Consider the following 17,029-nt stretch of genomic DNA (forward strand, 5'->3'; position numbering starts at 1 on the left):
CCTCCATACACACGTCAACCTCCATCTACACCGTCAACCTCCATCTACACCGTCAACCTCCATCTACACCGTCAGCCTCCATCTACACGTCAGCCTCCATCTACACCGTCAGTCTCCATCTACAGGTCAACCTCCATATACACCATCAGCCTCCATCTACACGTCAACCTCCATCTACACGTCAACCTCCATATACACCGTCAGTCTCTACCTAAACCGTCAACCTCCATCTACACGTCAACCTCCATCTACACGTCAACCTCCATCTACACGTCAACCTCCATACACACCGTCAACCTCCATATACACCGTCAGTCTCTACCTAAACCGTCAACCTCCATCTACACGTCAACCTCCATATACACCATCAACCTCCATCTACACGTCAACCTCCATACACACCGTCAACCTCCATCTACACCGTCAACCTCCATCTACACGTCAACCTCCATCTACACCGTCAACCTCCATCTACACGTCAACCTCTATATACACCGTCACCCTCCATCTACACGTCAACCTCCATACACACGTCAACCTCCATACACACCGTCAACCTCCATCTACACCGTCAACCTCCATCTACACCGTCAACCTCCATCTACACGTCAACCTCCATATACACCGTCACCCTCCATCTACACGTCAACCTCCATACACACCGTCAACCTCCATCTACACGTCAGTCTCTACCTACACCGTCAACCTCCATATACACCGTCAGCCTCCATATACACCGTCAGCCTCTACCTACACCGTCAGCCTCCATATACACCGTCAGCCTCCATCTACACTGTCAACGTCCATATACACCGTCATCCTCTACCTATACCGTCAGCCTCCATCTACACGTCAACCTCCATATAAACCGTCAGTCTCTACCTACACCGTCAACCTCCATCTACACCGTCAACCTCCATCTACACCGTCAGCCTCCATACACACGTCAACCTCCATCCACACGTCAACCTCAATACACACCGTCAACCTCCATGTACACCGTCAGCCTCCATCTACACCGTCAGCCTCCATATGCACCGTCAGCCTCCATACACACCGTCAACCTCCATCTACACCGTCAGCCTCCATCTACACCGTCAGCCTCCATATGCACCGTCAGCCTCCATCTACACCGTCAGCCTCCATATACACGTCAACCTCCATATACACCGTCAGTCTCTACCTACACCGTCAACCTCCATCTACACAGTCAGCCTCTACCTACACCGTCAGCCTCCATCCAAGAAATTTCCCCTTGGGGATTAATAAAGTATATATCTATCTATCATCTATCTATACACACCCAACATCCTCCAAAAGCAAATAATGAAACGGAAGTCACCTACGTCCTCATATCCACCTGCCAATCATCCAACCATCTGTCCTCTCCTTCTTTTCCTCTGCCTCCTTCCTCTTTTTCTCTCTCTCTTCTTCTTGTTATCGAAGAGTAACAAAGTTGTAACTTTATAAAACAAACCGCAGAAGTAGTGTTTTCCTCTGTGTTCTTTTCTTCCTAACAAATAGCGAACAATAAGCAGCAAAGCAGCACCGCCCAGATACTGACGAAACTTCCCCCCCACACACACACACACACACACACACACACACACACACACACACACACACACACACACACACACACACACACACACACACACACACTTATGTCGGGAGGGAAACGGGGAGGATGGGAGGAGTCCACCAGACCGGGACCATGTGTGTTCAGCTCTTATTGTTGAACACACTCAGTATTCGACTGAACATTAGTCGGTCACATGTAAGTTCATCTTTTATTCTTTGTTATTTAAAATATTGGTTATGAACAAATTCCGCCGCAACAACAGTTGTTACGTGTAATCACCGGTATGACGGTATATGAAAAATTCATACCGTATGGAAATCTGAAACCGGAATATGGTTTGAACCGGTATACCGCAAAGCCCTAGTTTAGGTCTATAGTTAGGACTGGTTCAGGTCTATAGTTAGGGCTGGTTCAGGTCTATAGTTAGGACTGGTTCAGGTCTATAGTTAGGACTGGTTCAGGTCTATAGTTAGGGCTGGTTCAGGTCTATAGTTAGGACTGGTTCAGGTCTATAGCTAGGACTGGTTCAGGTCTATAGCTAGGGCTGGTTCAGGTCTATAGTTAGGGCTGGTTCAGGTCTATAGCTAGGGCTGGTTCAGGTCTATAGTTAGGGCTGGTTCAGGTCTATAGTTAAGACTGGTTCAGGTCTATAGTTAAGACTGGTTCAGGTCTATAGCTAGGGCTGGTTCAGGTCTATAGTTAAGACTGGTTCAGGTCTATAGTTAGGACTGGTTCAGGTCTATAGTTAAGACTGGTTCAGGTCTATAGTTAGGACTGGTTCAGGTCTATAGTTAAGACTGGTTCAGGTCTATAGTTAAGACTGGTTCAGGTCTATAGTTAAGACTGGTTCAGGTCTATAGTTAAGACTGGTTCAGGTCAATAGTTAAGACTGGTTCAGGTCTATAGTTAGGACTGGTTCAGGTCTATAGTTAAGACTGGTTCAGGTCTATAGCTAGGGCTGGTTCAGGTCTATAGTTAAGACTGGTTCAGGTCTATAGTTAGGACTGGTTCAGGTCTATAGTTAGGGCTGGTTCAGGTCTATAGTTAGGACTGGTTCAGGTCTATAGTTAGGACTGGTTCAGGTCTATAGTTAGGGCTGGTTCAGGTCTATAGTTAGGATTGGTTCAGGTCTATAGCTAGGACTGGTTCAGGTCTATAGTTAGGACTGGTTCAGGTCTATAGTTAGGTCTATAGTTAAGACTGGTTCAGGTCTATAGTTAGGACTGGTTCAGGTTTATAGTTAGGACTGGTTCAGGTTTATAGTTAGGACTGGTTCAGGTTTATAGTTAGGACTGGTTCAGGTTTATAGTTAGGACTGGTTTAGGTTTATAGTTAGGACTGGTTCAGGTTTATAGTTAGGACTGGTTCAGGTTTATAGTTAGGACTGGTTCAGGTTTATAGTTAGGGCTGGTTCAGGTTAGGGATGTGCGGTATGGGCAAAAATTCATACCACGGTATTTTGTAAGATTCTGGCGGTTTCGCGGTATATATTTTTTTAAACAAGTAAACACATTGATTCCATTAACAGCACCAGTCAATTAGACAGCCGTCCATAGCCACAACAACAGCAGCAACAACATTGACTTTTTACAGTTTAATACTGGGAGGCAGTGGAGCTACTTACCTGTCAGTGTAACTGGGCTCAGTCATGGTTCACACTTGTTATAAAATTACAGCACCGAATTGCATGCTGGGTAGAGTTTGTGCACAAAAAAAACAGGAAGAGGCAGACCGGAAGACACGCCACACAAACAGCTGTTCGCCGCCCAACTTCCCAGCATTCAATTTGGCCGTGTAATTTTGAACCATAAGTGAACCAAGTTACCCTGACAGCTAAGTAGCTCCACTGCTCCCGGTATTAAACTGTAAAAAATAAATGTTGCCGCCTGCTGTTCTTGAGGATAAACGGCTTGTTGACGGCGCTGGTCGCTGACGGCACAGCTGTCTAGTTGACCGCCGCAACAACAGTTGTTACGTGTAACCACCGGTATGACGGTATATGAAACATTCATACCGTATGGAAATCTGGAACTGGTATACCGCACAGCCCTAGTTCAGGTCTATAGTTAGGGCTGGTTCAGGTCTATAGTTAGGGCTGGTTCAGGTCTATAGTTAGGGCTGGTTCAGGTCTATAGTTAGGTCTATAGTTAGGGCTGGTTCAGGTCTATAGTTAGGACTGGTTCAGGTCTATAGTTAGGGCTGGTTCAGGTCTATAGTTAGGACTGGTTCAGGTCTATAGTTAGGACTGGTTCAGGTCTATAGTTAGGGCTGGTTCAGGTCTATAGTTAGGATTGGTTCAGGTCTATAGCTAGGACTGGTTCAGGTCTATAGTTAGGACTGGTTCAGGTCTATAGTTAGGTCTATAGTTAAGACTGGTTCAGGTCTATAGTTAGGACTGGTTCAGGTTTATAGTTAGGACTGGTTCAGGTTTATAGTTAGGACTGGTTCAGGTTTATAGTTAGGACTGGTTCAGGTTTATAGTTAGGACTGGTTTAGGTTTATAGTTAGGACTGGTTCAGGTTTATAGTTAGGACTGGTTCAGGTTTATAGTTAGGACTGGTTCAGGTTTATAGTTAGGGCTGGTTCAGGTTAGGGATGTGCGGTATGGGCAAAAATTCATACCACGGTATTTTGTAAGATTCTGGCGGTTTCGCGGTATATATTTTTTTAAACAAGTAAACACATTGATTCCATTAACAGCACCAGTCAATTAGACAGCCGTCCATAGCCACAACAACAGCAGCAACAACATTGACTTTTTACAGTTTAATACTGGGAGGCAGTGGAGCTACTTACCTGTCAGTGTAACTGGGCTCAGTCATGGTTCACACTTGTTATAAAATTACAGCACCGAATTGCATGCTGGGTAGAGTTTGTGCACAAAAAAAACAGGAAGAGGCAGACCGGAAGACACGCCACACAAACAGCTGTTCGCCGCCCAACTTCCCAGCATTCAATTTGGCCGTGTAATTTTGAACCATAAGTGAACCAAGTTACCCTGACAGCTAAGTAGCTCCACTGCTCCCGGTATTAAACTGTAAAAAATAAATGTTGCCGCCTGCTGTTCTTGAGGATAAACGGCTTGTTGACGGCGCTGGTCGCTGACGGCACAGCTGTCTAGTTGACCGCCGCAACAACAGTTGTTACGTGTAACCACCGGTATGACGGTATATGAAACATTCATACCGTATGGAAATCTGGAACTGGTATACCGCACAGCCCTAGTTCAGGTCTATAGTTAGGGCTGGTTCAGGTCTATAGTTAGGGCTGGTTCAGGTCTATAGTTAGGGCTGGTTCAGGTCTATAGTTAGGTCTATAGTTAGGGCTGGTTCAGGTCTATAGTTAGGGCTGTTCAGGTCTATAGTTAGGTCTATAGTTAGGGCTGGTTCAGGTCTATAGTTAGGTCTATAGTTGGGGCTGGTTCAGGTCTATAGTTGGGGCTGGTTCAGGTCTATAGGTAGCACTGGTTCAGGTCTATAGGTAGCACTGGTTCAGGTCTATAGGTAGCACTGGTTCAGGTCTATAGTTAGGGCTGGTTCAGGTCTATAGTTAGGGCTGGTTCAGGTCTATAGTTAGGGCTGGTTCAGGTCTATAGTTAGGGCTGGTTCAGGTCTATAGTTAGGGCTGGTTCAGGTCTATAGTTAGGTCTATAGTTAGGGCTGGTTCAGGTCTATAGTTAGGGCTGTTCAGGTCTATAGTTAGGTCTATAGTTAGGGCTGGTTCAGGTCTATAGTTAGGTCTATAGTTGGGGCTGGTTCAGGTCTATAGTTGGGGCTGGTTCAGGTCTATAGGTAGCACTGGTTCAGGTCTATAGGTAGCACTGGTTCAGGTCTATAGTTAGGGCTGGTTCAGGTCTATAGTTAGGGCTGGTTCAGGTCTATAGTTAGGGCTGGTTCAGGTCTATAGTTAGGGCTGGTTCAGGTCTATAGTTAGGTCTATAGTTAGGGCTGGTTCAGGTCTATAGTTAGGGCTGGTTCAGGTCTATAGTTAGGTCTATAGTTGGGGCTGGTTCAGGTCTATAGTTGGGGCTGGTTCAGGTCTATAGGTAGCACTGGTTCAGGTCTATAGTTAGGGCTGGTTCAGGGCTATAGTTAGGGCTGTTTCAGGTCTATAGTTAAATTCCTAATTTTGGGCTCTACAAAATAAACTGAATTTAATTAAATAAAGGACCACTAGAACCTCATTAAGGACCACTAGAACCTCATTAAGGACCACTACAACTCATAAAAAGGACCACTAGAACCTCATTAAGGACCACTACAACCCCATTAAATAGCAATATAACTCATAAAGGACCACTAGAACCCCATAAAGGACCACTACAACCTCATTAAGGACCATTCGAACCTCATACAGGACCACTACAACTCACACATGACCACTAGAACCTAATACAGGACCACTAAAACCCAACTAAGAAGCACTAGAACTCAAAGAACCACAACACCGCATAAAAGAACAACGAGAACCCCCCCAAAAAACACTACAACTCAAAGGCCTCATGAATGAAAACTTGAGACGTGTGCAAAGATGTGTGCAGGTGAGGTACAGGTGTGTGCAGGTGAAGTACAGGTGTGTTCATGTGAGATGCAGGTGTGTACAGGTGAGATGCAGGTGTGCACAGGTGAGATGCAGGTGTGCACAGATGTGTCCATGTGTGTGCAGGCGAGGTACAGGTGTGTGCAGGTGAGGTACAGGTGTGTGCAGGTGAGGTACCTGAGCCTCCTCTTGGCGAGGCTCCTGGAGCAGATCCTCTCCATGCTGCTCTGCAGGTTGAGCAGAGCGGTGATGGCCTGCTTCAGACACTCTTTATCCTCCTCTTCTTCACTCTTCTCTTCCAGCTGCTGCAGAAACAATAAAGACGTGGAAGAAAGAGTCGGTCACAGTTTCCCGTTTGCAGTCGGGACCCCCAGCAAAGGGCCCCCAATAGAGTCCGGGACCCCCAGTAAAGTCCGGGACCCCCCAAGCACCAAGGTGCTTCACCTGCAAGGACAGGTGAAGCACCAAACACTACACAGCAAAGGTTTCAGGAACCACCGTAGACCAGGAGCTGATCTGTACTATACAATTAGCAGATATAAAAAGGATCAGGACCAGATCCTTTTAACTGCTGGATAAAGAGAAGACTCTGGACCAGACTAGACGAGAACCAGTAAGTTTCAAGGCAAGCAAGAAGAGGGAGGACTAAGCCTGATATATTTGGCCTACAGAAGGTACTGGACCAGAACCAGATCCAACCAAGATCTTAGTCGAGGTCGAGCAGCATAATCTAAACAGACTCAGTGAAATAAAGCAGAATCTGGTCTGAGCTTATCTGTCCTGTTCCTGCAGGGTCCAGGATCAGAACCAGATCAGGATAAAGCTCCTGCCCCCCCTTCAGCCCTGAAATAATCTGCAGAACATGACTGGAGGTATTTCAGAGATTTAACCTCAACTGGGCCAAAGGAGTTTACAGTTGCAGTTAAAAGTCCCAGACCAGGACTGGATCTAAATGATACTGGTGTGACTGGGAGCATGCAGCTGACATCAGTGTGATACTGGGACACATGGTGGGCATTGTTAAACCAGACGGGTCGACATAAACTGGCTTCAAATCTTTAAGTCTGCTATTTGAGTCTGAATTACAGGTACTGGGCCCAAACTAAATATTTAAATGCTAAACTAATTATAGAATTAAATGGCTCCTAGTAGCTTCACTAGAATGAGACAGTACTGGAGGATAAAGGTTCCTAGTAGCTTCACTAGAATGAGACAGTACTGGAGGATAAAGGTTCCTAATAGCTTCACTATAATGAGACAGTACTGGAGGATAAAGGTTCCCATTAGCGTCACTAGAATAAGACAGTACTGGAGGATAAAGGTTCCCATTAGCGTCACTAGAATAAGACAGTACTAGAGGATAAAGGTTCCCATTAGCGTCACTAGAATAAGACAGTACTGGAGGATAAAGGTTCCAGGTAGCGTCATTAGAATAAGACAGTACTAGAGGATAAAGGTTCCCATTAGCTTCACTAGAATGAGACAGTACTGGAGGATAAAGGTTCCTAATAGCTTCACTAGAATAAGACAGTACTGGAGGATAAAGGTTCCTAGTAGCTTCACTAGAATGAGACAGTACTGGAGGATAAAGGTTCCTAATAGCTTCACTAGAATAAGACAGTACTGGAGGATAAAGGTTCCCATTAGCGTCACTAGAATAAGACAGTACTGGAGGATAAAGGTTCCCATTAGCGTCACTAGAATAAGACAGTACTGGAGGATAAAGGTTCCCATTAGCGTCACTAGAATAAGACAGTACTAGAGGATAAAGGTTCCCATTAGCGTCACTAGAATAAGACAGTACTGGAGGATAAAGGTTCCAGGTAGCGTCATTAGAATAAGACAGTACTAGAGGATAAAGGTTCCCATTAGCTTCACTAGAATGAGACAGTACTGGAGGATAAAGGTTCCTAATAGCTTCACTAGAATAAGACAGTACTGGAGGATAAAGGTTCCTAATAGCTTCACTAGAATAAGACAGTACTGGAGGATAAAGGTTCCTAATAGCTTCACTAGAATAAGACAGTACTGGAGGATAAAGGTTCCAGGTAGCGTCACTAGAATAAGAAATGACTGGAGGATAAAGGTTCCAGTATAGGTGTGTTGCAGGTGCAGTACAGATGTAGTACAGGTGTGGAGCAGGTGTAGTAGTCTTACCTTGAGGATCTCAAACAGGTGCAGACAGTGGTAAACAGGAGTGAGCAGCAGTCTGGGCAGAACATACTGAACAGCCTCTTTAAAACCTTCACAGATGGACTGAAGACAGAGAGCACTTTTACTGCATCATCATCATCATCATCATCATCATCATCATCATCATCATCATCACCACCAGCACCACCACTACCACCACAGGGTTTACCTGGAGGTGTAAGGCTGCTCCTGGTTTGGACACTTGACCCAGGAAGTGTTCATGGAAACCGGAGCGCAGGGTGTCCTGAGCGTACGTCTCATAGGGGTCAAACGCCAGCTCCTATCAACCAATCAGACGTCAGATAGAAGAGAAATGTGTTTAACTCAACAGAATAAAACATCTCGTTAGGATCAGTGTTCCAACAACCACCACACACACGCACACTTTTATATATAATCTAGTCTATAATTTGAATTGTAGATTTATTTGATCAGTGAGAGTCAGAATATTAAAAAATAAAATCCCCAAAATCACATCATATAAAAGTTACATATTCCTTTGCATTTGATTGTGTGAAATAAGTATTTGATCCCCTCAAAACATGACTCAGTATGTGATGGAGAAACCGTGGCTGGTAGTACACAGGTCAAAGGTTTCTTGTAGCTCAGCAGTTTCTCAGGAGGGATTGTGTGCCTTCATGTGCTTCTTCTATAGCCACTCCATGCCCTCCATGTGCTTCTTCTATAGCCACTCCATGCCCTCCATGTGCGTCTTCTAGAGCCACTCCATGCCCTCCATGTGCTTCTTCTAGAGCCACTCCATGACCTCCATGTGCTTCTTCTAGAGCCACTCCATGACCTTCATGTGCTTCTTCTAGAGCCACTCCATGACCTCCATGTGCTTCTTCTAGAGCCACTCCATGACCTCCATGTGCTTCTTCTAGAGCCACTCCATGACCGTCATGTGCTTCTTCTAGAGTCACTCCATGACCGTCATGTGCTTCTTCTAGAGCCACTCTATGACCGTCATGTGCTTCTTCTAGAGCCACTCCATGACCTCCATGTGCTTCTTCTAGAGCCACTCCATGACCTTCATGTGCTTCTTCTAGAGCCACTCCATGACCTCCATGTGCTTCTTCTAGAGCCACTCCATGACCTCCATGTGCTTCTTCTAGAGCCACTCCATGACCTCCATGTGCTTCTTCTAGAGCCACTCCATGACCTCCATGTGCTTCTTCAAGAGCCACTCCATGACCTCCATGTGCTTCTTCTAGAGCCACTCCATGACCTCCATGTGCTTCTTCTAGAGCCACTCCATGACCTTCATGTGCTTCTTCTAGAGCCACTCCATGACCTCCATGTGCTTCTTCTAGAGCCACTCCATGACCTCCATGTGCTTCTTCTAGAGCCACTCCATGACCTCCATGTGCTTCTTCTAGAGCCACTCCATGACCTCCATGTGCTTCTTCTAGAGCCACTCCATGACCTCCATGTGCTTCTTCTAGAGCCACTCCATGACCTCCATGTGCTTCTTCTAGAGCCACTTCATGACCTTCGTGTGCTTCTTCTGGAGCAACGTCATGACCTTCGTGTGCTTCTTCTGGAGCCACTCCATGACCTTCATGTTCTTCTTCTAGAGCCACTCCATGACCTCCATGTGCTTCTTCTAGAGCCACTCCATGACCTCCATGTGCTTCTTCTAGAGCCACTCCATGACCTCCATGTGCTTCTTCTAGAGCCACTCCATGACCTCCATGTGCTTCTTCTAGAGCCACTCCATGACCTCCATGTGCTTCTTCTAGAGCCACTCCATGACCTCCATGTGCTTCTTCTAGAGCCACTCCATGACCTCCGTGTGCTTCTTCTAGAGCCACTCCATGACCTCCGTGTGCTTCTTCTAGAGCCACTCCATGACCTTCGTGTGCTTCTTCTAGAGCCACTTCATGACCTTCGTGTGCTTCTTCTGGAGCAACGTCATGACCTTCGTGTGCTTCTTCTGGAGCCACTCCATGACCTTCATGTTCTTCTTCTAGAGCCACTCCATGACCTTCATGTTCTTCTTCTAGAGCCACTCCATGACCTTCGTGTGCTTCTTCTGGAGCCACTCCATGACCTTCGTGTGCTTCTTTTGGAGCCACTCCATGACCTTCGTGTGCTTCTTTTGGAGCCACTCCATGACCTTCGTGTGCTTCTTCTGGAGCCACTCCATGACCTTCGTGTGCTTCTTCTGGAGCCACTCCATGACCTTCATGTGCTTCTTCTGGAGCCACTCCATGACCTTCATGTGCTTCTTCGGGAGCCACTCCATGACCTTCATGTGCTTCTTCTGGAGCCACTCCATGACCTTCATGTGCTTCTTCTGGAGCCACTCCATGACCTTCATGTGCTTCTTCTGGAGCCACTCCATGACCTTCATGTGCTTCTTCTGGAGCCACTCCATGACCTTCATGTGCTTCTTCTGGAGCCACTCCATGACCTTCATGTGCTTCTTCTGGAGCCACTTCATGACCTTCATGTGCTTCTTCTGGAGCCACTCCATGACCTTCATGTGCTTCTTCTGGAGCCACTCCATGACCTTCATGTGCTTCTTCTGGAGCCACTTCATGACCTTCATGTGCTTCTTCTAGAGCCACTCCATGACCTCCGTGTGCTTCTTCTAGAGCCACTCCATGACCTCCGTGTGCTTCTTCTAGAGCCACTTCATGACCTTCGTGTGCTTCTTCTGGAGCAACGTCATGACCTTCGTGTGCTTCTTCTGGAGCAACGTCATGACCTTCGTGTGCTTCTTCTGGAGCCACTCCATGACCTTCATGTTCTTCTTCTAGAGCCACTCCATGACCTTCATGTTCTTCTTCTAGAGCCACTCCATGACCTTCGTGTGCTTCTTCTGGAGCCACTCCATGACCTTCGTGTGCTTCTTTTGGAGCCACTCCATGACCTTCGTGTGCTTCTTCTGGAGCCACTCCATGACCTTCGTGTGCTTCTTCTGGAGCCACTCCATGACCTTCATGTGCTTCTTCTGGAGCCACTCCATGACCTTCATGTGCTTCTTCGGGAGCCACTCCATGACCTTCATGTGCTTCTTCGGGAGCCACTCCATGACCTTCATGTGCTTCTTCTGGAGCCACTCCATGACCATCATGTGCTTCTTCTGGAGCCACTCCATGACCTTCATGTGCTTCTTCTGGAGCCACTCCATGACCTTCATGTGCTTCTTCTGGAGCCACTCCATGACCTTCATGTGCTTCTTCTGGAGCCACTCCATGACCTTCATGTGCTTCTTCTGGAGCCACTTCATGACCTTCATGTGCTTCTTCTGGAGCCACTCCATGACCTTCATGTGCTTCTTCTGGAGCCACTCCATGACCTTCATGTGCTTCTTCTGGAGCCACTTCATGACCTTCATGTGCTTCTTCTAGAGCCACTCCATGACCTCCGTGTGCTTCTTCTAGAGCCACTCCATGACCTCCGTGTGCTTCTTCTAGAGCCACTTCATGACCTTCGTGTGCTTCTTCTGGAGCAACGTCATGACCTTCGTGTGCTTCTTCTGGAGCCACTCCATGACCTTCATGTTCTTCTTCTAGAGCCACTCCATGACCTTCATGTTCTTCTTCTAGAGCCACTCCATGACCTTCGTGTGCTTCTTCTGGAGCCACTCCATGACCTTCGTGTGCTTCTTTTGGAGCCACTCCATGACCTTCGTGTGCTTCTTCTGGAGCCACTCCATGACCTTCGTGTGCTTCTTCTGGAGCCACTCCATGACCTTCATGTGCTTCTTCGGGAGCCACTCCATGACCTTCATGTGCTTCTTCGGGAGCCACTCCATGACCTTCATGTGCTTCTTCTGGAGCCACTCCATGACCTTCATGTGCTTCTTCTGGAGCCACTCCATGACCTTCATGTGCTTCTTCTGGAGCCACTCCATGACCTTCATGTGCTTCTTCTGGAGCCACTCCATAACCTTCATGAGCTTCTTCTGGAGCCACTCCATGACCTTCATGTGCTTCTTCTGGAGCCACTCCATGACCTTCATGTGCTTCTTCTGGAGCCACTCCATGACCTTCATGTGCTTCTTCTGGAGCCACTTCATGACCTTCATGTGCTTCTTCTGGAGCAACTCCATGACCTTCATGTGCTTCTTCTGGAGCCACTCCATGACCTCCATGTGCTTCTTCTGGGGCCACTCCATGACCTCCATGTGCTTCTTTTGGAGCCACTCCTTTGTTGCCTTGACCGTATGTTTTTGGTCATTGTCGTAATGGAAGACTCATCCATGACCCATCCCCAGTGTTCTGGCTGAGTGAAGGAGGTTGTTGGACAAGATGGCCCGGTGCATGGCCTCGTCCATCCTCCCTTGATGCGGTGAAGTCGTCCTGTCCCCTCAGCAGAGAAACACCCCAAAGCATAATGCCTCCTTCTCCATGCTAGGCAGTGTTCTTGGGGTTATCGTCAGCATTCCTCTGTGGTCCATTCCAGTCTATTGCAGGTCTAATCGGTCTGTGGCAGAACTCTTGCTGGTATCAGGGGATCAAATACTTATTTCACACAAACAAATGCAAAGAAATGTATAACTTTCATTTGTATGATGTGATTTTCTGGATATTTGTCTTTATATTCCGCCTCTCACTGTTCAAATGAACCTTCCATTAAAAGTATAGACCACACATAAGCACACACACACACACACACACGTTACACTAGCGGCCCATAAGTCCAGGCCACCATCACAGACCTCCGCCAGGTCTTCGAAGCAGCTCCCCACCAGCGGGTGAGGACTGCCCTCATCGGTCATCTCTACCGAGTCCTCGATCAGGCCCAGCAGCTTCACCGTCACCTCGTGGACATCAACGATCCGGCTGAAGATGCTGTCAACATCCTGACGGACACACACCGGATCAATCACAGCGACCGGGAGGCGTTCAGGTGTTCATGTGTCAGGCGTTCATGTCTTCATGTGTTAAGGTGTCAGGTGTTCAGGTGTCTGGTGTCAGGGTTTCAGGTGTTCATATGTTCAGGTTGTCAGGTGTTCAGGTGTTCGGGTTTCAGGTTGTCAGGGCGTCAGGTGTTCATGTCTTCATGTGTTAAGGTGTTCAGGTGTTCAGGTAGTCAAGTGTTCAGGTTGTCAGGTGTTCAGGTTGTCAGGTGTTCAGGTTGTCAGGTGTTCAGGTTGTCAGGTGTTCAGGTTGTCAGGTGTTCAGGTTGTCAGGTGTTCATATGTTCAGGGCGTCAGGTGTTCAGGGCGTCAGGTGATCAGGGCGTCAAGTGTTCAGGGCGTCAAGTGTTCAGGGCGTCAAGTGTTCAGGGCGTCAAGTGTTCAGGGCGTCAAGTGTTCAGGTTGTCAAGTGTTAAGGTTGTCAAGTGTTAAGGTTGTCAAGTGTTCAGGTTGTCAGGTGTTCAGGTTGTCAGGTATTCAGGTGTTTAGGTGTTCATATGTTCAGGTTGTCAGGTTGTCAGGGCGTCATGTGTTCATGTGAGTACGTACATGCTGAGAGAAGAGCGAGGCGCTGGAGCTGAAGGGCTCTCTGAACACCTTGATCAGCAGGTTGAGCGTCCTCAGGAACTGCCGGCCGTCGGCCATGAAGCTCCTCACCAGCTCGCAGTAACTCTGCTCCTCATTGGCCGACGGCTCCTCGTCCATCAGAGGGAAGCCGCCGATGTCCTCCTCGTCCTGGTGGAACATGTCCATCAGCACCTGGAGACAGACAGGTGAGAGAGTGAGTGAGTGAGTGCCTTGTCTGCACACATAGCCACAGTGATGTGTGTACCTTGTCTGCACACATAGCCACAGTGATGTGTGTACCTTGTCTGCACACATAGCCACAGTGATGTGTGTACCTTGTCTGCACACATAGCCACAGTGATGTGTGTGTGTGTGTACCTTGTCTGCACACATAGCCACAGTGATGTGTGTACCTTGTCTGCACACATAGCCACAGTGATGTGTGTGTACCTTGTCTGCACACATAGCCACAGTGATGTGTGTGTACCTTGTCTGCACACATAGCCACAGTGATGTGTGTACCTTGTCTGCACACATAGCCACAGTGATGTGTGTGTACCTTGTCTGCACACATAGCCACAGTGATGTGTGTACCTTGTCTGCACACATAGCCACAGTGATGTGTGTGTACCTTGTCTGCACACATAGCCACAGTGATGTGTGTGTACCTTGTCTGCACACATAGCCACAGTGATGTGTGTGTACCTTGTCTGCACACATAGCCACAGTGATGTGTGTGTACCTTGTCTGCACACATAGCCACAGTGATGTGTGTGTACCTTGTCTGCACACATAGCCACAGTGATGTGTGTGTACCTTGTCTGCACACATAGCCACAGTGATGTGTGTGTACCTTGTCTGCACACATAGCCACAGTGATGTGTGTGTACCTTGTCTGCACACATAGCCACAGTGATGTGTGTGTACCTTGTCTGCACACATAGCCACAGTGATGTGTGTACCTTGTCTGCACACATAGCCACAGTGATGTGTGTACCTTGTCTGCACACATAGCCACAGTGATGTGTGTACCTTGTCTGCACACATAGCCACAGTGATGTGTGTACCTTGTCTGCACACATAGCCACAGTGATGTGTGTACCTTGTCTGCACACATAGCCACAGTGATGTGTGTGTGTGTGTGTGTGTGTACCTTGTCTGCACACATAGCCACAGTGATGTGTGTGTACCTTGTCTGCACACATAGCCACAGTGATGTGTGTGTGTGTGTGTGTGTACCTTGTCTGCACACATAGCCACAGTGATGTCCTGCTGAGAGATCTCGTAGTGACGGATGTTCCTCACGTAGTTCCCTGCCAGCTTCAGGATGTCAGCAGAGATGTACTCCAGCACCGCCACCATGTAGACCGACACCTGGTGGTCTATCTTGTACCCCAGCACCTCCTGCCAACACAATGCATCATGGGAAACAGCAGGGATGATGATGATGATGATGATGGTGATGAAGGGTTAGGAAGAAGGCCGTACCTTGAGCAGTGGGTGGATCTTGTCCACAGGCAGAGCCAGAGGGTTCCTCCTCTTCCTCTTCTCGATGGCGGCCTGAGCGTCAGCGATCGCCCACTTGTCTATCGGGTGAGGGAAGCTCTTCTGGACCCGGTCCTGTGGAGGGGGACCGTCACGGACCTGGTCTAGACCTGGTCCAACACCTGGTCTAGACCTGGTCCAACACCTGGTCTAGACCTGGTCCAACACCTGGTCTAGACCTGGTCCAACACCTGGTCTAGACCTGGTCCAACACCTGGTCTAGACCTGGTCTAACATCTAGTCTACACCAGGTCTAAACACCTGGACTCAGGTCTAAACACCTGGACTCAGGTCTAAACACCTGGACTCAGGTCTAAACACCTGGACTAACAGCTGGACTTAAAAAGGTTGAAGCAGTATTCCAATAAAAGAAGTGACTTGTCAAGGTGTCCTGGTCTCTGTGGTCTTGATGACCTAACCCTCCTGGTCCAGTGAGGGGATGAACCCTAACCCTCCTGGTCCAGTGAGAGAGGATGAACCCTAACCCTCCTGGCATTTCAGTGTACACACACAGCTATGTGCACATACTGGGTTGTACTTTTAGTAAATAATCATAAAAAACATTCCTGCGTGTGTGTGTGTGTGTGTGTGTACCTCCACATCCTGTACAGTTCTTGGTTGGGCTTGACACAGCATGCTGAGCAGCAGCAGAATCAACTGCTCAATGTACTGCAGCGCCTCCTGCTGGGAGACCAGGTTAGGGTGCACCTGGTAGAGCACCTGAGAGAGAGAGAGACACACACACACACACACACACACACAGTATTCATCACTGTACTACTAAAGACACAGTATTCATCACTGTACTACTAAAGACACAGTATTCATCACTGTACTAGTAAAGTACTCGATGGTTCCTAGTGAGGGAAACAGGGTGCAGTGAAGAGACTCAATGTTTACCACACACACACACACTCCACCTGTGTGTGTGTGTGTGTGCGTGTGTGTGTGTGTGTGTGTGTGTGTGTAAACACACCTTGTCTGCATGTTTCTGTTTGACCAACAACAAACTGACTTCAACCAGTGTCACTACAGTTACTGTGTTTAAGATGTCTGTGAGAGATGAATGAGTGAGTGAGTGATGAATGAGTGAGTGATGAATGAGTGAGTGATGAATGAGTGATGAATGAGTGAGTGATGAATGAGTGATGAGTGAGTGAGTGATGAATGAGTGGTGAGTGATGAATGAGTGATGAGTGAGTGATGAATGACTGAGTGATGAATGAGTGAGTGATGAATAAGTGAGTGATGAATGAGTGAGTGAGTAATGAGTGAGTGATGAGTGAGTGAATGAGTGAGTGAATGAGTGAGAGTGATGAATGAGTGAGTAATGAGTGAGTGAGAGAGTGATGAATGAGTGAGTGAGTGAGTGAGTAATGAATGAGTGAGTACCTTCTCCAGACACAGTATTCATCACTGTACTAGTAAAGTACTCGATGGTTCCTAGTGAGGGAAACAGGGTGCAGTGAAGAGACTGAATGTTTACCACACACACACACACCCGTGTGTGTGTGTGTGTGTGTGTGTGTGTGTAAACACACCTTGTCTGCATGTTTCTGTTTGACCAACAACAAACTGACTTCATCCAGTGTCACTACAGTTACTGTGTTTAAGATGTCTGTGAGAGATGAATGAGTGAGTGAGAGATGAATGAGTGAGTGATGAGTGAGTGATGAATGAGTGATGAATGAGTGAGTGATGAATGAGTGATGAATGAGTGAGTGATGGAT

The 17,029-nt window shown here is 47.5% G+C and overlaps 1 protein-coding gene across 1 annotated transcript in view; it reads right to left on the reverse strand.

Moving 5' to 3' along the window:
* sos1 (son of sevenless homolog 1) overlaps nucleotides 1-17,029 on the reverse strand; it is a 35,768-nt gene that overhangs the window by 17,811 nt on the left and 928 nt on the right. The window contains exons 2-9 of the mRNA XM_079219472.1: nucleotides 15,894-16,019; nucleotides 15,243-15,374; nucleotides 14,994-15,158; nucleotides 13,737-13,946; nucleotides 12,987-13,130; nucleotides 8,484-8,594; nucleotides 8,279-8,377; nucleotides 6,299-6,426 (exon numbers count right to left, since the gene is read on the reverse strand). Coding sequence (XP_079075598.1) covers nucleotides 6,299-6,426; nucleotides 8,279-8,377; nucleotides 8,484-8,594; nucleotides 12,987-13,130; nucleotides 13,737-13,946; nucleotides 14,994-15,158; nucleotides 15,243-15,374; nucleotides 15,894-16,019 — 1,115 coding nt within the window. The remainder of the gene's footprint in view (nucleotides 1-6,298; nucleotides 6,427-8,278; nucleotides 8,378-8,483; nucleotides 8,595-12,986; nucleotides 13,131-13,736; nucleotides 13,947-14,993; nucleotides 15,159-15,242; nucleotides 15,375-15,893; nucleotides 16,020-17,029) is intronic.

Source organism: Taurulus bubalis, assembly GCF_910589615.1.
Source record: "Taurulus bubalis genome assembly, chromosome: 6".
NCBI classification, from domain to species: Eukaryota; Metazoa; Chordata; class Actinopteri; order Perciformes; family Cottidae; genus Taurulus; species Taurulus bubalis.